Below are 19,206 nucleotides of genomic sequence, written 5' to 3'. Positions count from 1 at the left end.
GGCTCGACTCAGCCCTGCTCCATGCAAACCCCTATCAGGATATCCAGCTGCTTGTTTTAATGGCCGGAAAAGTAGCAGTCTGCCTTCTCGATAGCTATCACCGCAAGGGAGGTAAAAACAACGGGCTGCTGCTGTTTCCTTGCAGCAGCGGCAAGAGGCTTAAGAGGATTTTCATGTGCTGCTGCCGTCCCCGTATCCTGCGGCCGGACCCTGCCCTATCCTGCGCTGCAGTGAGACGCATGTGGGTCACGCCGGGGTCTGGCTCGGCTTCCCGGTGGGAAACAGGACCCTTCTCCCGGAGTCAGGTCCAAATGGTTTTTTGGAAATGCCAACCTCCCCCGGGAGCCGGTCCCTGCGGTGAGGGACACAGCCGCCTGCCTTGCACCGGGGCTCAGCCCTCCGAGACACCTGGCAGTTATTTGCTTTTTTTTTGCGGTTTCTTTCCCCCGGCCAAGGCTCTTCCCAGCCCTGCGTTCAGGCATGTCAGGAAAAAAGCAAATAAACCGCTTCGATCCTGTGCTGAGCCAGCACCGTGCTGCAAAGCCAGTGGGTGGTGAGACCCCCGGTCGTGCCACTGCCCCAAGTGCCCCATGGCCCCCGCTGCGGGTTTGCGGGAGGTTTTGTCTCCGTGGCTGTGTGGGGTGGTGGCAGGTTGGCCGAGCATCGCTCTGCTGGGCTGCTCCCACCAGGCAGTGCTGACATGGGAGTTTTCCTCAACTTCCCTCTTTTCCACCCACCATCCATCCATCTTGCAAAAAAATTGTCGGTGCTCAGGCCGGTGCCAAAATCTCCGGCTTCCAGCATGAGCTTTGCTGGAGACTTTCTGTGTGCAGACGATGCTGTGCCTCAGTTTCCCTCTTTGCAAAAGAAGGCTTAATACCAAGATGGGGATGTCAGGCATCCCCTCTGGGCAGGGCGTGCTTGGAGCCAGGGGTTTGATTTACACCTCTCTCTTAATAGCTATGTTGGGTTTTTTCACTCCCCCTTAGTTTCTACTTTCTACCAGGTCCTCTTGCAGCCTAATTAGCAATTTAATGCAAACGATGTAAGGTGCTGCAGGTGGCCCAAGCATTCCTGTAGCCCTGCTCGGAGGCAGTGGGAGAAGGCAGCCAAGCATTGCAGCAGCTACACTCGGACCCCGGTGAAAAGCCCGGCGTCACGGCCTCCTTGGCATGGGATGTGCCATTAGCAAATAGACCTGTAAAACGAAATGTGAAACTTGGCCCTTTCCCAGCAGCCCAAGCCGGTGAGAACTGTGCTCTGCACTTGTTTGTTCGTCACTCCCAGGTAAATAAATACGTGCTTGCCAGCTACTTGGGACCGGGGCCAGAGATGGAAGTGATTTTTTTTTATTTTTTCTTTTCTTTTTTGTGTCTGAAGTTTCTGGGCTGCTATTTCAGGCGTAATTAGGGCGATCCAGGCTGCAGAGCCCTTCCTTCCCTCGCCCTGTACGGCTTCCAGCCCTGAACGAGGGTTTAGATGTGTCTCCTTGTCTCCAGGCATCTGCTTCTCCTGCTTCTATTCCCAAAGCATGGACCTGGCGCCTGCGCTTTCTGCCCCTCGTTCCAGCCACAGCAGCCTGGGGAAAAACAGGCAAACGGGGGCAATCTGCAGAGCAGGGGCGCAGTGCAGGTGTTTGGAGGAGCTGGGCTGCAAACCTGTGCCCTTCAGGTCCCCAAAGCGTTTCTTGTAGGGCTTGGAATGTGCTTGTTGCCGTACAGATTTCAGGAGCTCGTAGCTTCCATAACCCATAGCAGAGGCTCCCCGCGAGCGGCCGCGGGAGAACAGCAGCGTGGTGGCAAAACCGGTGGATCCCGACGGGTGTCCCGTGGGTAGCGCAGCGAGGGAGATGTGGAGACGTGTCCTGGTCTCACAGAGCCTGTGTCCTGCTGGCTTCCCTTTCTCCCAGCAGGATCTTCTCCTCCTTTGGTACAGCTGGGCTGCATCAGTGCTTTTTTCTTCCCCTGAGGTTTTCCTTCCCAAATTGCACGGCTGTTTCTGATGGAAATAGTTCTAACCACGAGTCCAAGAAGCGGAGTCACTGCTGGACTCATTATTTTCCCTGATTTGAAACTAATCCACCAGCTAATAGAAGGTGACCAGTCCCAACCACGTCTCCCTTGGACCCCCAGCGGCGGACAGGGTTGTTGGGGGGTAGCAGGACCACCTCGCAGCGATGCTGCTGGCACAGGAGCAGGACCCTGGAGGAGTCCTCTCTCCCGCCCCTCAGTGACACTGGTCCCACTGGGGACACACTGGTGGCCGGTGACTGTACGGCTGCTGCAGCCTCATTCTTGCCGTCCTCTCCTCCCAGACTGCCTCTTCAAAGTATGTCCCATGAACCGCTACTCGGCCCAGAAGCAGTACTGGAAAGCCAAGCAAACCAAGCAGGACAAGGAGAAGATCGCGGATGTGGTGCTGCTGCAGAAACTCCAGGTGAGCCGACGTGAGGGGCCATCCCCCCCAGAGTGCACAGTCCCCATGGGGTAGTTGGATGATGACATCCAAACCTCTCGCTGTGCAAATCCTGGCGTGTTTTGCTTCCCAGACAACAGCCTGCGTGGAGGCCAGGACCTGCCCTGGGTTTTGGTGTCCTTGGGGTGTCCCCCTTCGCTCAGCTCTGTTGTCTCCTGTCCCACCGCCCTCCCCTCCCCATGGACCACTAGCCACAGCCACCGTTTCTAGAGGAACGGCTCCTAGAGCTGTCAGCTCTTAATTAATCACAGTGTCTTAATAAGGGGGTTGAGACAGGAGCTCTATCAGGTGTTTTGCACTGGGGTCTGCAGGGTGGTCCCCGGAGGGGCTGGCCCCCAGGGATGCAGGCTGCACCCTGGGTTACCCTTCTTGTGCAGCGCTCTTATCCAGCCTCGGATGTGGGAGGCAATTGACCCTTGGATCCTGCCGCTGGCTCCTGACGGCTCCTTTGCTTTTGTGCCATGCCAGCACATGTGCCCTTGGCGCAGCGGGGAGCCCTGGGCAGCGCGGCGTGGCCGTACTCAGTCCACGCTGTGACAGCACAGGGCGAATACAGCAGTGACCAAGAAGCCACAGATGATTTCGTTGCTCCTGGTGCAAGGGAGATGTCCCAGGGAGGACCTGCAGAAAAGGATCCAGGGGACTGAGCTGGTGGGGAGAGGAAGGGAGAGCAGCGATGCTGCTTTTGGGATGAGAGGTGATGCCCACCTGCCTTGCCACCCTTGCTGCCGTGCCCAGCTTTTGCCGTCTCAGCCCTTCTGATGCTCCTGGTGCCGAGGAGCCCGTGGCAGAGGTGCTGTGTGAGCACAGCCCCACACACCCCGCAGCACCCAGGGGTGCCTGGCGCGGAGGAGGAAGCTGCCATGGCCAGGTCTTGCTCCAAAGGTCTGTGGAAGAGAAAGGCTCTGTTGACTTCCACGAGGTTTGGAAAAGGCCCATGTTAAACATTGCATAATCGCCTCAGCTGGCGAGGCCCGAGGATGATTCATAAAACCGAAGCTCAGGAGAGATTCATTAAATCATCTCATGAGGCTTCAAGCCCAGCCCCACCAGTCCGGGTTTGCCTTTGGGGACCGAGGTCTGATGCAGTGTCCGGACGGGGTGTCCCAGCTTGGTTCAGAGATGCCGGTCGAGGGTCAGTGCCTCCTGCTGCAACCAGCCCTGTGTGGCTGCTGGTGTGAGGAAACACTATTTCCCTGCTCCGGTTAAACTGTAACTTGTAAGGTCGACAGCTGTACTGGCCGTGACTGGACAGTGAGGCTCATTTCTGAGCCTGATTGATTGCACCTTGGTTAAGATTTGTCTTAAAGAGATTCTGTCATTTCCTTGCTCCTTTCCGCCTGCTCCTGGTGTTGCCCTTTTGGCAAATGCTCCTCCGGGTCCGGACGGAGAGCTGGGGGAGCCCGGCCAGGGAGGGGGTGCTCGGCAAAGCACTGTCCCTGCTGCTGCAAAGCCCCTGGGTGTCCTGGCAGGGCACTGGGCTCCAGGCTGGAATTTATCAGCGTCTTCCGCAGGCTGAAAACATCTTCCAGCCCATGGAGATAATTTCCTGAAGCAGATGTAGCCCGCGTCTTCAGCGGAGAAACCCTGCTCAGCTATCCACGATGCCCACGGTTACCTTTCCGAGCTTGTGCTCTTGCACTGTTGTTTTTAAGTGGGTTTAAGGCACTTTTTTCTTGTTTTCTTGGCTGACTAACTGCAGGTGCAGCCAGATGCTGTGCCAACATTCCCTCCCCGTTCTGCTGATCTCTCCCCACCCTCCCTGCACCCTCCCAGGCTGCCCACCCCCACGTGTGACCCTGACACCCCATCCTGCCGTGGCTTGGGGACAGACTTTGTCCCATCCAAGGGAACATCAGCCCCCATGGACTTGCATGCTTGGGGCAGCCAGTTCCCCCTCCCAGCCCCACTGGCTTTCGGCAAGGGAGGAGCTCAGATCTGGATGCAGATTTAGGACATTCCGCGGTGCCGGATCTCTCACCGGCGCTGTATTGCTCCATGGGGCTGTTGTTAAATTCCCAGCTCTGCAATCGGTGCAGAATTTCTTGGCAACAGGTTTGTTTTCCTGATAGCAGCAGCCACCGCCACAGGGCTCACATCCCCGGGTGGCCCCCAGAGCTGCGTGGGGACGGAGGGTTAGCTGAAGTGGTGGCAACATTCAAAAGAGCAAAGGGTGCACAAACAACGTGTGCCAGGCGTGTTCAAAGCCCCAGCATCGCCTGCTCGGGGACTCACGGATGGACTGCCCCATCCTCGCCGTGCGGAGCTGCGATTTCAGCTGGTTCCCAGTTCCTCTGCTATCAAGCGAAAGGAAGGGAAAGCAGGATGGGAAGGGGTGGATGCTCTCCCAGCTCCATCCCTTGCTGCCGTTCCCCATCCCAGCCGCGGGGGAGCTGGGCTGGCACTGCCCAGGCTGTGCCCAGGCTGGCGCCGGGGTGGTTGGCGCGCCTTCGCCGTTCCCAGACGGATCTGCTGCGGGAGCAAGTTCTTGTCTTGCTCCATGTACATCAACATCACTCTGCTGAGTGTCAGAGTGTCATGGAAAATCTCTGGGGTTTTGGAGAGAGGGACTGCAAGCAGTGCTGAGCAATTCACTGTTGGGGCATCTTAGCTGGTGGGGACCCATCCTGCTGCATCTACTGCAGCAGGTCTGGACCTGCAGCCGTCTCTGGGCACAGCACCACCGGCACAGCGCCTTTTGCTCTTTGGTCTTGGTGCTGCCAGGAGACCCCAGTCCCCACGCCCCTGCTGCAGCGGGGCTGAGATGGGTGCATTGCCCCAGTCCCTGGTTTGTGCACAGAGTCCCCTTTTGGTGCTGCCCTGTGAGACCTGCTGGGGTTTTGGGGGAATTCCAGTGCCATTTTGTCGCTGTCATAATTTTTAAATCCTCGGTTTAAAGCTTGCATGGAGTTCATACAGCTGCTCAGGGCCACACCGTGGTCCTGGGCTGAGCTTTTGGATGCTAAGGACCATAGTGTAGCTCTGGCCTGCGTTGTCTGGGGGACAGAGTGATGCTGATGCTGGATCCCAGCCCTGTCCCACCCTCCCCGTACCTGAGGGTGCGGGTGGCCTCTCTGGGACACGCTCCCGCAGAGTGAGGAGGGTGCTACTACACTCAGCTCTCCTCCTTTCGGCATTCAGCATGCGGCCCAGATGGAGCAGAAGCAGAACGAGACAGAGAACAAGAAAGTGCATGGGGACGTGGTGAAATACGGCAGCGTCATACAGGTACAGGCGCGTCTTACCCCTCCTCCGCGCTCGGCAGATGAATTTTTTTTTGGGGGGGGGATGCACAGATCCAGCACATATGAGCCAGGCAGCTGCTGGGAAGCAGCTTGTGGGAGACCTCCTGGGTACGCCCAGCCTGGGGGGCTGTACTGCTGCAGCTCACCCCAGCATTTGCTTTTTCCAGCTTCTCCACATGAAGAGCAACAAGTACCTGACGGTGAACAAGCGGCTGCCAGCCCTGCTGGAGAAAAACGCCATGAGGGTGACACTGGATGCTACCGGCAACGAGGGATCGTGGCTCTTCATCCAGCCCTTCTGGAAGCTGAGGAGCAACGGAGATAACGTGAGCGCGGGGCTGAAAAGCCCCTAAATGAAGATGTGCAGAAAGCAGCGTGCGTGCTGCCTGCCAGAGCTCAGCTCCCCACCGGCTGCCCGGTCTCATCCTCGCTCCTCCCTTTCCCACTTTGCTCCCCAGGTAGTCGTGGGAGACAAAGTCATCCTGAACCCTGTCAACGCCGGGCAGCCGCTGCACGCCAGCAACTACGAGCTTGCTGACAACGCTGGCTGCAAGGAGGTATGGCGAGGCTGGGCTGCCTCGGCATGGTCTGGCTTTTAGGGCTCGCCTGGTTGGTTTTTTTTTTTTCTTCCTTTTTTTCTTGTCCCAGGGATCTTGACCGTGCTCTCTTGCTCCTTAGGTGAACTCTGTCAATTGTAACACCAGCTGGAAAATCAACCTTTTCATGCAGTTCTGCGACCACATGGAGGAAGTGCTGAAAGGGGTAAGGAAGGAGGTTCGGCTGCCGCCGGCCACCTGGGACATGACAGGCTCCAGGGACCCACCACTGGGTCCCCTGCAGGGACAGGACATGTGAACAGCCGTTTGGCTCTGTGACAAGGGCAGAGGAAAGAGAATCCTGCCTTGAGGACCTTAATTTCTGGAAGAATTCATCAAGTGGAGAACGTAACAGCGAGCTAGAGTTGGATATTTTAGTATCCTGGCAGCAGGTACCCAGGGGGGCATGCAATTACCCTCTGCCTTATTGTATTAAATTGGCTCTCGAGGACAATACGAGGCACACATAGTACCAGCAGCGGCTTCTAGCTGCGAGGACAATTTTCGGCTGTTTAGCCGTGCAGCAGGGCTGGCTGTTGCCTGGGAAAGGAACTTTCCCTGCAGAGCTATTGTTTGGCTCTGAAGTCCTCCAGGAAGCAGCTGGATGGATATTGATTGTTATGATCTTACAGACCCTCGTCCCCAGGCGCTGCACTTATCCCCAGCTTCCCGCATGCAGTGCATCCTCCTCCCTGGGGCGTTAATGCCTTAAACACATTGGTGAGCAGAGCCTCTGCCCGCTCCAGGGGTGTAAAGTGGTGGGTTTGCACCCATTTTACATCCCGGGGAGTGGAAGCAGAGGGAAGCGAGTAAAGGGAGCGATGGCATTTCAGAGTGCGGGGTGCCCCATGCCCGTGCAAGGTGCCTTCCCCTGGGTTCAGAGAAGCATTTGTGCTGCCAAAAGCAGGTTTTAGCACAGCTCGGGGAGGTAGGACTGGAATTGCTGATGGTGTCCTGCCATGCCATGGCTGGGAGCTGTGCCCTGCTCTGGACCGTGTGTGGGGGCAATCCCATCCTGTGGGTCGTAGGAGAAGATGCATTGGCTTGTAGGAAAACCATGTCCCTGGGTCTCACCACCATGTCCTCATCCAGGGGGATGTGGTGAGGCTCTTCCACGCCGAGCAGGAGAAGTTTCTCACCTGTGACGAGTACAAAGGCAAGCTGCACGTCTTCCTCCGCACCACCTTGAGGCAGTCGGCCACCTCGGCCACCAGCTCCAATGCCCTGTGGGAGGTGGAGGTGAGCGGGGAGGGCATGGAACGTGTGTCTGCAGGCTTTCGGGGTACCTCCGAGGGCCACTGCACTTTCACCCGGGGGGGTTTGCTAGAAGGAATGGTTATCTCTATACATTGCCATCTCTGGTAGCCTGACTGCCCTGGTGAAAGCTGGCACGGAGCTCCAGGTCTTGTGAGGGTGCTGGGAACCGTGGCTGCTGATGGATGGGTGCTGGTGTCTGTCTGAGCTCCACACCCTGAGTACATTTGCTCGTGGCCGCCTTGGAGATAGGACGGGGCTCTTATCACCAGCGTGTTTGCCTGGGGTCAGCGGAGGCTGGGAGACAGGACCGGCATCCCGGCTCCACACAGCCCCATGCACCGTCACCTCTGCTTCTCCCAGGTGGTCCACCACGACCCGTGCCGAGGGGGAGCCGGGCACTGGAACGGCTTGTACCGCTTCAAGCACCTTGCCACAGGCAACTACCTGGCAGCGGAGGTAAGGGGGTGAGCAGAGGGATGCAGAAACCTGCCCTGCCCTCAGGAGGCTGGTGCCATCCCTTGCAAAGGCAGCGCCCCCCCTTAGGCAGAGCAGCGATGCTCAGGGTGGCCTCTGGCCCCACTCCAGTTTGATTTCAGAGTTTTCCTGCCCCCAGCCTCCGCAGCTCCTCCTTGCTGGCAGGAGGCATTGGCACTGGGGCTGGGAGCATCATCCTCATTTACTTGTTTGCCAGGCTATGTTTTCCCACCGCAGTCCCCCTCCCCACGGTGCAGGGGTTCGCTCACCAAATTGCTGTTCCTGGCACCCTCCTCTTCTGGCCTGGGGGGACAGGAGGGGGTGGCCGGGGGTTTCCTCTGGGCCAAGGGGCTGTACCAGTGCAACCTCCTGGTGCGAGGGAAGCAGGAGATAATTTATCCTGCTGTCCTTGCCTGGGGAGGGTGTGGGCAAAATCTGGGCCTGGAAACACGGTCTGCCAGATTTTTTTGCTCCCATTTAAGACCAGCTCAAGGCCTCCTGATAGAGGCACAAAGAAGTTGCTGCACTTAATATGATTTATTTGGTGCTATTGAGCTGCCATGACCAAGGGCTACACCCTGCTGCCAGGGGAGCAGGCATGTGCCGGGGGGTATCTCGGTGCGCTTCCCTAGCTGGAGAAGACAACCAAAGGCAGCCCCCAAGGCCCTTTCCACCACTGTAGGATGGAAACCAGCAAATACTGGAGCTCTGAAATGACTGCTTTAAACCAAAAGACACTCAGGTGACATCATCTGCAGAGGAAAGAAGATCACAGGTTGATCCCCATCCTGGGTTGCTGCTGCCCGGCTTGTGGTGCTCACTGAGACCTCAGCCTCGAGGGATTTACAGCAAGAGCTCGTCTTGCTGCAACGCAGAGCCCCGGGTCTGCTCGCCAGGGCTCACCCTGTCCCACTCCTTGGGGACAGAGCGCTGTGCACTGGGGGGGTCACGTCCTCCAGCCCCATCTGGGCAGGTTTCCTCTCTCTGTGATGTGATCGAGGAAGGCAGGAATAGAGATAACACCCCCTGCTCAGGGTTTTGGAGGGACCGAGGGGGAGGACTGATAGCTGTCTTTCATCTCCCTCTTTAACTTTTCAGGAAAACCCAAGTTATAAAGGAGACGTGGCTGAGCCCAAAGCAGCGCCCACGGTGAGCTGTGTGCAGCCTCGCTAGCAGAAATGCTGCTGCCGCTGCCTGAAATCATGCCGTCTCTTAAAATCTGCCTGAAAGCAGGGAAATGCCCCAAAACAGAGCCCGCTGCGGGGACAGTGCTCGCACCGTGCCGCCGGGTCCTGCTTGGTGCCGAGGCTGCGGCCGGAGGCTGTCCCACCGCCCAGCAGAGCATCCCCGCATCCCGCACTGTAGAGTAGTATCCCTACATCCCGCTTGTGAGAGGACCCTGCCGCAATCTGTTGGAAGGGTCCCAGTGCATGTTGGATCCCCAGGCCACGGGGAAGTGCTGGTAGAAAAGAGATTTGGACTTCCAGGGGTTTTTTTTGCCTTGTTGCTGTCGGTGAGGTTTGGAGAAGGGATGGCCTCGTAGCTCAGGTGCATCGCGCCGTGCTTGTGCTCTTGCAGCCCCTCGTGCATCGCCGCGCTGCGAGGCTCAGCCCGGCATCTGAGCAAAAGCTTCTGCTCTGAGCGTAGCCGCTGCGTGTCTCCGACGCCGTGCGCGCAGGGAGGCTGGGCTCAGCCCCGCGCCGGGCTCAGAGCCGCTTTCCCCACTGCAGGGGGGCAGCAGCCGCGCCAGCCGCAGGAACACCGGGGAGAAGATCAAATACCGGCTGGTGGCTGTGCCCCACGGCAACGACATCGCCTCGCTCTTCGAGCTGGACCCTACCACGCTGCAGAAGACGGATTCCTTTGTCCCGCGGTATGTAGAGCACATGCTGCCACAGGGGGGGTGAAATGAAGGTGGGCTCGATTGCGTGGTGTGGAATTTTGGCAAGTCTGTTCTTACAGGGGCTTTGCTGGGTGCTGGGGGGACTGGTGGGGGCTGGCGTGTCTGTGTGGGGGTCGCTCACAAGGACACGTTTTGCAGGAACTCCTACGTGAGGCTACGCCACCTCTGCACCAACACCTGGATCCAGAGCACCAACGTGCCCATTGACATCGATGAGGAGAGGCCCATTCGCCTCATGGTATGGCCCCGCTCCCTGCTCCCGTGCATGGATTTATCCCCTGTGCCCCAGTACCTCTTAGCATGCTCCTTCCCACCCATCACCCAGCCTTTATGCAGGGACTGAAATACCTTGATGATGTAAGGGGGTGGCTATACACCAGCCCAGAGCCCATCCCGGTAGCCCAGAGCCCATCCCGGTAGCCCAGAGCCCATCCCATCCCTTCTGATGGGGATGAACTGAGTCACTGACTTCACCCGGGCTGGTGGCAGATGGTGTGTCATGCTTGACGTTGCCCTGTCTGTGTGATGCTGCTTTCCCGTTGTTTCCCAGCTGGGCACTTGCCCCACCAAAGAAGACAAAGAAGCTTTCGCCATCGTCTCCGTGCCCGTGTCCGAGATCCGGGACCTGGACTTTGCTAATGACGCCAGCTCAATGCTGGCCAACGTGGTGGAGAAGATGAACGAAGGTTTTCTCAGCCAGAATGACCGGAGGTAAAAAGTCATTTCCCCTGGGAGATGGGGCCATGCTGGGCTCCTCCAAGGGCTCTCCAGCATCGCTGCAGGATGGGGCCCCTGCCTGGGTCTTGGTGCCAGTGCTGTCTTGCTTTCCTGCCCACAACCCAAATCCACGCCTGCTTCTCCCAGGAGTCTGGCAAGGAAACTAGATAACGCCGCAGCCCCGCTCCAGCCCCTCCTTTGCCGCTAGAAAAATATCCGAGGGGCTGAGAGATGGCCCCTTGATAGGGGCAGCCGGGTTAGTCACGGTATTATTTTTAGGTGGGTGGGTTCGTGGTGCTTCCTGAGCAAACACAGATCCCCCGTGGGACGGAGCGAGCTGCTTCCGTCCTGCCAGCCCGCCCTGCACGGGTCCCGCAAAGGTGACTAAGGGGGCAGAGGCGTTCAGAGCAAAATCCCTGGCATGAATCATGAGCAAAGGCCCCTGGCATTTACCCAGGCACATACAGTTTTCTTGGGAACCATAGGGGCTGCAAACCTCTTGCTTCAGGGCAGCCGTTTCCCTCTAGGAGGGAGAGGAGGATCAGCCAGCAGCTTCCCTGGTGGTCTTCTGAGCCCTGAACGTGGGCTCTTTGGTCCTCCAAAATGCGCCGGCATCATTGCAGGGACCCAAGTCTGGGTGAGCAGCCTCCCCCTGCCCACTTGCACCATGCCCCTTTGCAGGTTCGTGATCCAGCTGCTGGAGGACTTGGTGTTCTTTGTCAGCGACGTCCCCAACAATGGCCAGAATGTGCTGGACATCGTGGTGACCAAGCCCAACCGGGAGCGGCAGAAGCTGATGCGGGAGCAGAACATCCTGAAGCAGGTGAGTGGCCCTGAGACTGCATCTGAGCAAGGGCGAGGGCTTGTGGAGATGTCCTGTTCTGCCCAGGGCCCCGCTGGAGGAGAGGGATCTGGAAAACCCCATGGAGGAGGTGTAGCTGGTCTCCAGCTCACGGCCCAGTGGTGCGCCAAGCCCTCCTGGCCAATACTGCTGGTGTCTGGCCATGTGTGGGGGTGACGGTGTGGAGGGGAACACAGCACTTACCATCTCTGCTTTTGGGCAGATCTTTGGGATCCTGAAAGCCCCCTTCAAGGACAAGGGTGGGGAAGGGCCCCTGGTGCGGCTGGAAGAGCTGTCGGACCAGAAGAACGCTCCCTACCAGTACATGTTTCGGCTGTGCTACCGCGTGCTCCGACACTCCCAGGAGGACTATCGCAAGAACCAGGTGCATGGTGGATGACGGGGGGAGCCCCCATCCCACCACGTGTTGCAGAACCCGGAGGAGTTGCTGAGCTTTCGGTGGTGGGGCAGGGGGGCATTGCCGGTCTCCAACACCCAGCCCCGTGTGCTCACCCACCGCCTCTCTGCCTGCTCCAGGAGCACATTGCCAAGCAGTTTGGCATGATGCAGTCCCAGATCGGCTATGACATCCTCGCTGAGGACACCATCACGGCCCTGCTGCACAACAACCGCAAGCTGCTGGAGAAGCACATCACGAAGACGGAGGTGGAGACCTTCGTCAGCCTGGTGCGCAAGAACCGCGAGCCACGGTGCGTGTCCACAAAGGCCCCATCCCAAAGAGCTTTGTGCTGCGTGATGGGTGGGATGCGCCTGGACCAGAGGAGGAGAGACCCCCCCGGGGACCCCCCTTGCACAGCGAGTTGTCTCTGCTCTGTAGGTTTTTGGACTACCTCTCTGATCTGTGCGTCTCCAACCACATTGCCATCCCCGTCACCCAGGAACTGATCTGCAAGTGTGTGCTGGACCCAAAGAACAGTGACATCCTCATCAAAACGGAGTGAGTAGCCAAGGGGGGAGCTTTTCCACGTCGGGGGCTTGGTGCCTGGCCCTGCCTTCCACCAGCTCCCACAATGTCTTGGTAAAACCCCCACCAGCCCTGGAGGTGCAGCCACTCTCTGTCTGTGGGAGCTTCTCCGGTTTTACCCCTGTTCTGTCCTAGGCTGAGGCCGGTGAAGGAGATGTCCCAGACCCATGAGTACCTGAGCATCGAGTACTCGGAGGAGGAGGTCTGGCTCACCTGGACGGACAAGAACAATGACCACCATGAGAAAAGCATCCGGCAGCTGGCACAGGAGGCCCGGGCTGGCAATGCCCATGATGAGAATGTCCTCAGCTACTACAGGTGACGACCCTGCGGCATCTTCTCCCCAGGTGAGGTTGTAACGGTTGCGTGGCCTCACTCCCTCTCCCCCTCGTCCTTGGGCAGGTACCAGCTGAAGCTCTTTGCCCGCATGTGTCTGGATCGCCAGTACTTGGCCATCAAGGAGATCTCCCAGCAGCTGGGTGTGGACCTGATCTTCCTCTGCATGGCAGATGAGATGCTGCCCTTCGATCTCCGGGCATCCTTCTGCCACCTCATGTTGCACGTGCACGTGGACAGGGACCCCCAGGAGCTGGTGATGCCTGTGAAGTTTGCACGGCTCTGGACTGAGATCCCCACAGCCATCACGATCAAAGAGTGAGACATGTTGGGGCGTGCAGTGGCTTTGAGGTACAGGGCAGGAGGTGGGATGGCAGATGCCATCCAGTCTAGGGATTGGCCTGACTATAGCAGGGACTGGGAGGAGGGCATTTTTGGAGTGACTTTTGTGGGTTTTGGGCTTCAGAAGGAGGTAGGCTGCATCACAGTCATGAGCATCACTTCTGCCCACGATGGCTCAGCAGCTGCCTGGCCAAGGCTCCTTCCAGGCTGGGTGTGAGCAGACTCGCTGCCATCCACCTCACTCCCACCACCTTCCCTTTGCAGCTACGACTCCAACCTCAACGTTTCACGTGATGACAAGAAGAACAAGTTTGCCAGCACCATGGAGTTCGTGGAGGACTACCTCAACAACGTGGTGAGCGAGGCAGTACCCTTCGCCAACGAGGAGAAGAACAAGCTCACCTTCGAGGTGCGAGTCCTGCCAGTGTCACTGGCACGTCGCAGGGTGCAACTGTCCCTGAGATGAGGGTGGCCGTGCTGGCACCCCTCTCCCCTGTGTTTGTTTCTCCCACTCAGCCCCGAGCATGGCGAGGTCTGGAGTTGCCTTGTCCTTCCCCAGGTCGTCAGCCTTGCCCACAACCTCATCTACTTCGGCTTCTACAGCTTCAGTGAGCTGCTGCGCCTGACGCGGACGCTGCTTGGCATCATTGACTGCGTCCAGAACCCCCAGCTGATGATGCAGGCGGTCTATAACGACGAGGTGACGGGTGAGTCCCCGCTCCGTAATCAGGCATGGTCCTGCAGGAAGGTGTTCTCCATGGCCTGACCAATGCTTTCCAGTTTTGGCTGCAAGAAAACGAGCCACTGGTTTGCTGACATGGAAGCTTTGGCTGGGTCTGCACTGGGAGGTGGGAGGTGTTGAACCCTTGGCCATGCCAGAGAAATAGCCAGTCCCTCCTGCTCGTTCTCTGATTAGTATCTCCAGCATTTTCCAGTCTTAAGTGGGTCCTTCTGCTGGTCCTCTGCCACCTCCCTTTCCATCTGCGTTAACCCTGCCCACCATGGCTGCCTCCGCAGGGAAGAACGTGCGGAGATCAATCCAGGGCGTTGGGCAGATGATGTCCACCATGGTGCTGAGCAGGAAACAGTCCATCTTCAGCCCCCCAAGCCTCAGTGCCGGGTCTGCCCCAGAGCAAGTGGACAGAGGGAGGAGCGTTGAGAGTGAGAACATTGTGGTGATGGAGACCAAGCTGAAGATCCTGGAGATCTTGCAGGTTGGAGCTGCTGGGGAGGGAGAAGCTTTGTGGAGCTGTGGGTGGGATGGGGTGGTGTGGAGAAGACATGGTTTTCTGGTGCAGAGAGACAGCTGGCATGAAGAGGGCACTCACTTTTCCTTGCTTTCTTCTTTGCTGCTGCCAGTTCATCCTGAACGTGCGGCTGGACTACAGGATCTCCTACCTGCTTTCTGTCTTCAAGAAGGAGTTTGTGGAAGTCTACCCCATGCAGGACAGCGCGGCCGATGGGACAGCTCCAGCCTTTGACTCCACAAGTAACTCTCCCACTTTGCTCCTGGTACACCTTCAACTCGGCAAACCCCGCAGGCTGGGGGGACACCGGCGGTGGGGGTGACAGCTCCAGCAGCTCTCCGCCCACCGCTGCCGCTGCAGGGAGCGTGGCGGGGCATGGAGTTTGGGCAGATGGGATGAGGTGTCCTGTGTCCATCGTGGATGCTGGGAGCAGGGGCCAGGGAGCTGGGGCCAGGGAGCTGGGCTGGTTCCTGCAGGTTCCTGCCAAGGTACAGGGATGACTTGGGCCATCCCGTTCATCTCCCTTTCCTCTCCCTTCAGCCGCAGCCATGAACCTGGACCGGATCGGTGAGCACGCGGAAGCCATGTTCGGTGTGGGGTGAGTCCCTGCCCCCTCCAGTGCATAGTTAGCCTGGCCGTAGGGCTCTTTCTCTCCTGTCCATACTGCCGAGGCTGAAGGCTGCAGGTGATGAGGAAGATGAGGCTCTAAAGGCTACTGCAGCTGTCTGCATCAGCCCCCAGGCGGGACTGAGTGCATGCAAGCTCCCGCCTGGCTGCTTGGTGTTCCAAGCGCTTTTGTCCCGGCTTCAGGAAGACGAGCAGCATGTTGGAGGTGGATGACGAGGGAGGGAGGATGTTTCTGCGGGTTCTGATCCACCTGACGATGCACGACTACCCGCCGCTCATCTCTGGCTCCCTGCAGCTCCTCTTCAAGCACTTCAGCCAGAGGCAGGAGGTCTTGCACACCTTCAAACAGGTAACCCTGCTGGCACGCTGCTCTGGGGCACCTCTGCACCCACCCTTGGCTCTGGGTGCAGGACATGGGATGGGTCCTGGCCCCTTTCCTTGGGAAGGAGGTCTGGGAGAGGAGGGGAATGGGGTTTGTGCCTCAAACTGGGAATGTCATTGCAGGTGCAGCTCCTGATCTCAGCCCAGGATGTCGAGAACTACAAGGTGATCAAGTCAGAGCTGGACAAGCTCCGCACGATGGTGGAGAAATCGGAGCTCTGGGTGGACAAGAAGGGCAGCAGCAAAGGGGACAGCACGGTGGAGGGGAACAAGAAGGAGAAGAAAGAGGTGAGAGCCCTGAGCAAGACCCTGGAAACCGGGGTGGGAGAGGAGTGGGAGGCGAAGGTGCAGCTTGCTTCGGTCCTCTCGGTGGGCTGGAAGAGGAGGGTCGGGGGGGTCCTGCAGGGTGTAGTTATGCTCCAGGCTTTGGAGAGGTGCAGTGGGATCCTGGTGCTGTTCCTGTCCCCTTGCAGCACACTGCCGACGAGGAGGTCATTGCTCCTGGAGAGAAGAGCAGTGAGAACTACCAGATAGTCAAGGGGGTAAGTGAGACCCAGTCTTGTCCCCGGGGCTGTTCCTGGAGGCACGGCCAGCGATGTCTGCCTGGCCTGGGCTGGCGTGGGGGCACCAGCAAGAAGGGAAAGGGAGAAATCATGGAGGGGGGGGGGGGGGGGGGGGGGGGGGGCATGATTTCCAAGTTCTCCTGGTTCAGTAAAAACGAGTCCGAGCGAGGTCTTGTTCCTGCCAGCTCGGGAGAAGGAGGAACCCTGTTACATCCCCAGGGCTGGCGAGTGAGCCTTGTACTGGGGGGACTGGAGGACAGGGGGGGTGATGGCTACGAGGGCTCCCTGCGTGGCACTGCAAGGAGGGTTTCTGAAGGGGGGGTGCCAAGATTTGGGAGCAATGCAGGGAGCACATCTGGGTTTATGGAGGGCACATCTGGATTGCAAGCAAGCCCGTGGTGCTGGTGGCCACGCTGATGGGCTCCCAGGCTTCCCACCATGGTCCTTCTCTCCCTAGATCCTGGAGCGACTGAATAAGATGTGCGGGGTCGGAGAGCAAGTGCGCAAGAAACAGCAGCGCCTTCTGAAGAACATGGACGCCCACAAAGTGATGCTGGATCTGCTGCAGATCCCTTATGAGAAGGTGGGTGGGCAGAAGCTGGCTGGTCCTGAAGTACCCAGGGCAAGGGGTGAGGGATGCGGGGGGACCCCTGCACGGCTGGGTCCTGCGGCTGGGCAGGGCAGAAGGGGCAGCAGCCTGTCGCTGCTCTCCATCCCTTGCCAACTCTGGGTATTTCTTTTCTCTGCCCTTCCTCAGGGTGATGCCAAGATGATGGAGATCCTGAAATTCACCCACCAGTTCCTGCAGAAGTTCTGTGCTGGCAATCAGGAAAACCAGGCTCTGCTGCACAAACACCTCAACCTGTTCCTAACCCCGGGGGTAAGGAGAAGGGGCTGAAGCGTGGTTGCAGGTGGCAGCAGCAGGAGCGACTTCAAGTACCGCTCCTGGGGTCGAGAGCAAGAGATACAAAACCCAGGCAGAGACCCCAGGAGAGGAAGGGTCAGGGCAGGAGGAGAGGCTGTTCCTCGCATCCCACCGGCCTGACTCTGCTCTCCTGGTCCCGCAGCTCCTGGAGGCTGAGACGATGCAGCACATCTTCCTCAACAACTACCAGCTCTGCTCAGAGATCAATGAGACGGTGCCGCAGCACTTCATCCACTGCGTGGCCACCCACGGCCGCCACGTGCAGTACCTCGATTTCCTGCACACCATCATCAAGGCTGAGGGCAAGTACGTCAAGAAATGCCAGGACATGATCATGACTGAGGTGAGCATCTCTTCCCCCCAACCTGTGGGGCATGAGCGGGGGGTGTAGCAGGGCACGGCTCCTGGGAGGGGCACCGGTGGCTTCTGCCTTGAGGAAGAGCCTTCCCAGCCGTGTTGGCTTCTCCCTGGAGTAGGAAACATCTCCAGGAGCTTAATGCAAGGTCCAAGATCCGATAACCATTTTGAAGTCCCACAAACTGATTTTTGATTGCACTGCAAATGCCTGGTTTTCCCTGTAAATGCACGGCCCTTTCACCCTTCGCCGGCTGCTGCCTCTCATCGCCCCGCTGCAGAGGACACCGTTTTCTGCCTTGTGAGGTTTCTGACCCTCCTTCTCTGGAGCAGTGACCACTGACCCTTCCCTGCAGCTCACCAATGCTGGGGACGATGTGGTGGTTTTCTACAATGACAAGGCTTCACTGGCCACCCTTCTGGAGATGATGACAGCGGCCAGGGATGGGGTGGAGGAGAACAGCCCTCTGATGTACCACATCTCACTGGTGGACCTGTTGGCTGCCTGCGCCGAGGGCAAGAACGTCTACACAGAGATCAAGTGCACGTCCCTGCTGCCCTTGGAGGATGTGGTGCGGGTGGTGACACATGAGGATTGCATCACGGAGGTACGGGGTGCCCAGTGAGGAGGGTGCTGGTGGCTTTACACTGATTGCCTTCTCCTGATGGTGCCTGTGAACCCGCTCCACCCCTTCCTCCCCGGCAGGTGAAGATGGCCTATGTGAACTTCGTCAACCACTGCTATGTGGACACGGAGGTAGAGATGAAGGAGATCTACACCAGCAACCACATCTGGACTCTCTTTGAGAACTTCACCCTGGACATGGCCCGGGTGCGTGGGGAGGGTTGAGTGGGAGGGACACGGCAGCGATGGCTGCTGCATCGGCTGGGGACAGGTTGGTGTCACCGAAGGTCCCTCAAAGGCTGGGGAGCGGGGCATGGGCACCACGGGGACTTGTGTAGCTGCCCCATGAGGGGCTGGGGAGCAGTCAGGACTCTCTGGTGTAGACCCAGGAGCTGGGTCACTAGCCACGTCCTTCAGCTCAGCTAGGTGCCAGCAGCATCTGGCCAGGGTGCATGCTCCCCTCGCCCTGGTGCCATCATCGTCCTCCCTCCTCCTCACAGATGTGCAAGAAGCGAGAGAAGCGCCTGCCAGACCCTACGCTGGAGAAGTATGTGCTGACGGTGGTGCTGGACACCATCAACGCATTCTTCAGCTCCCCCTTCTCGGAGAACAGCACCTCGCTGCAGGTAATAAGGACAGGCCATGGCTGGGGGGAGGAAAGCTCCTCATCAAGACCCTGGAAGGTCTGGATACACCTTGCGTTGATACATACCTGCCTGCTTTCTCCTCCAGACCCACCAAACCATTGTGGTGCAGCTTCTCCAGTCCACCATGAGGCTGCTGGAGTGTCCCTGGCTGCAGCAGCAGCACAAGAGCTCGGTGGAAGCCTGCATCCGCACGCTGGCCATGGTCGGTAAGGAGCTGCGCCGCAGCGATGCTCTGTTCCCCACGATCCGGGAGGATGCAGCCACCCTTGGCTGCTTCTGCTCCGGCAGCGAGCAGGAGCCGCCGTCCCTACTGCGGGTCTTGGCAGGGCACCCCAGCGAGAGGCTGCTGGCCAGGAACGGGGAGCTCTGGCTCTGGGATGTGCTTTTTTTGAGCTACATCGCCAGGGATGAGCAGGGCGGGCGTGGGGACAAGCGAAGCCTGGGCTTGGTTGAGAGATCCCTGCTGGTGAAGGGCTTGGAAACAAAGCCAGCGTTTGTGGTGGTTTTCCCTTCACCAGGACTTTGCCCTCAGCCTGCTTGTGGCTGCCTGGCTCAGGAGAAGGGTTGTTTGCACTGAGTCACCGTGTGGAAAGGATTGCTCGGTGGTTAGACGCTGGGTGGGGATTTCCCTTTGTAATTTGAGGCAGGGTGCTTACAACATCTTCA

The 19,206-nt window shown here is 58.6% G+C and overlaps 1 protein-coding gene across 1 annotated transcript in view; it reads left to right on the top strand.

Annotated features, from left to right (window-relative positions):
- Positions 1–19,206, top strand: part of ITPR3 (inositol 1,4,5-trisphosphate receptor type 3) — a 43,739-nt gene that overhangs the window by 9,929 nt on the left and 14,604 nt on the right. Inside the window, exons 3-34 of the mRNA XM_037410456.1 lie at positions 2,315–2,436; positions 5,617–5,703; positions 5,888–6,046; positions 6,179–6,277; positions 6,399–6,482; positions 7,409–7,555; positions 7,934–8,029; positions 9,146–9,196; positions 9,778–9,920; positions 10,089–10,188; positions 10,501–10,661; positions 11,349–11,490; positions 11,732–11,893; positions 12,046–12,218; positions 12,347–12,466; positions 12,629–12,811; positions 12,896–13,147; positions 13,436–13,580; positions 13,731–13,878; positions 14,189–14,385; positions 14,531–14,660; positions 14,959–15,016; positions 15,229–15,394; positions 15,550–15,714; positions 15,900–15,968; positions 16,447–16,572; positions 16,747–16,869; positions 17,057–17,257; positions 17,625–17,876; positions 17,975–18,100; positions 18,394–18,519; positions 18,626–18,746. Of these exons, the coding sequence (XP_037266353.1) occupies positions 2,315–2,436; positions 5,617–5,703; positions 5,888–6,046; positions 6,179–6,277; positions 6,399–6,482; positions 7,409–7,555; positions 7,934–8,029; positions 9,146–9,196; positions 9,778–9,920; positions 10,089–10,188; positions 10,501–10,661; positions 11,349–11,490; positions 11,732–11,893; positions 12,046–12,218; positions 12,347–12,466; positions 12,629–12,811; positions 12,896–13,147; positions 13,436–13,580; positions 13,731–13,878; positions 14,189–14,385; positions 14,531–14,660; positions 14,959–15,016; positions 15,229–15,394; positions 15,550–15,714; positions 15,900–15,968; positions 16,447–16,572; positions 16,747–16,869; positions 17,057–17,257; positions 17,625–17,876; positions 17,975–18,100; positions 18,394–18,519; positions 18,626–18,746 (4,434 nt within the window). The remainder of the gene's footprint in view (positions 1–2,314; positions 2,437–5,616; positions 5,704–5,887; positions 6,047–6,178; positions 6,278–6,398; positions 6,483–7,408; positions 7,556–7,933; positions 8,030–9,145; positions 9,197–9,777; positions 9,921–10,088; positions 10,189–10,500; positions 10,662–11,348; positions 11,491–11,731; positions 11,894–12,045; positions 12,219–12,346; positions 12,467–12,628; positions 12,812–12,895; positions 13,148–13,435; positions 13,581–13,730; positions 13,879–14,188; positions 14,386–14,530; positions 14,661–14,958; positions 15,017–15,228; positions 15,395–15,549; positions 15,715–15,899; positions 15,969–16,446; positions 16,573–16,746; positions 16,870–17,056; positions 17,258–17,624; positions 17,877–17,974; positions 18,101–18,393; positions 18,520–18,625; positions 18,747–19,206) is intronic.

This window comes from Falco rusticolus, chromosome 17 (assembly GCF_015220075.1).
Source record: "Falco rusticolus isolate bFalRus1 chromosome 17, bFalRus1.pri, whole genome shotgun sequence".
Lineage (NCBI taxonomy): Eukaryota > Metazoa > Chordata > Aves > Falconiformes > Falconidae > Falco > Falco rusticolus.
Note: the sequence above shows the minus strand (reverse complement) of the source record. Positions and strands in the feature narration are given on the sequence as shown.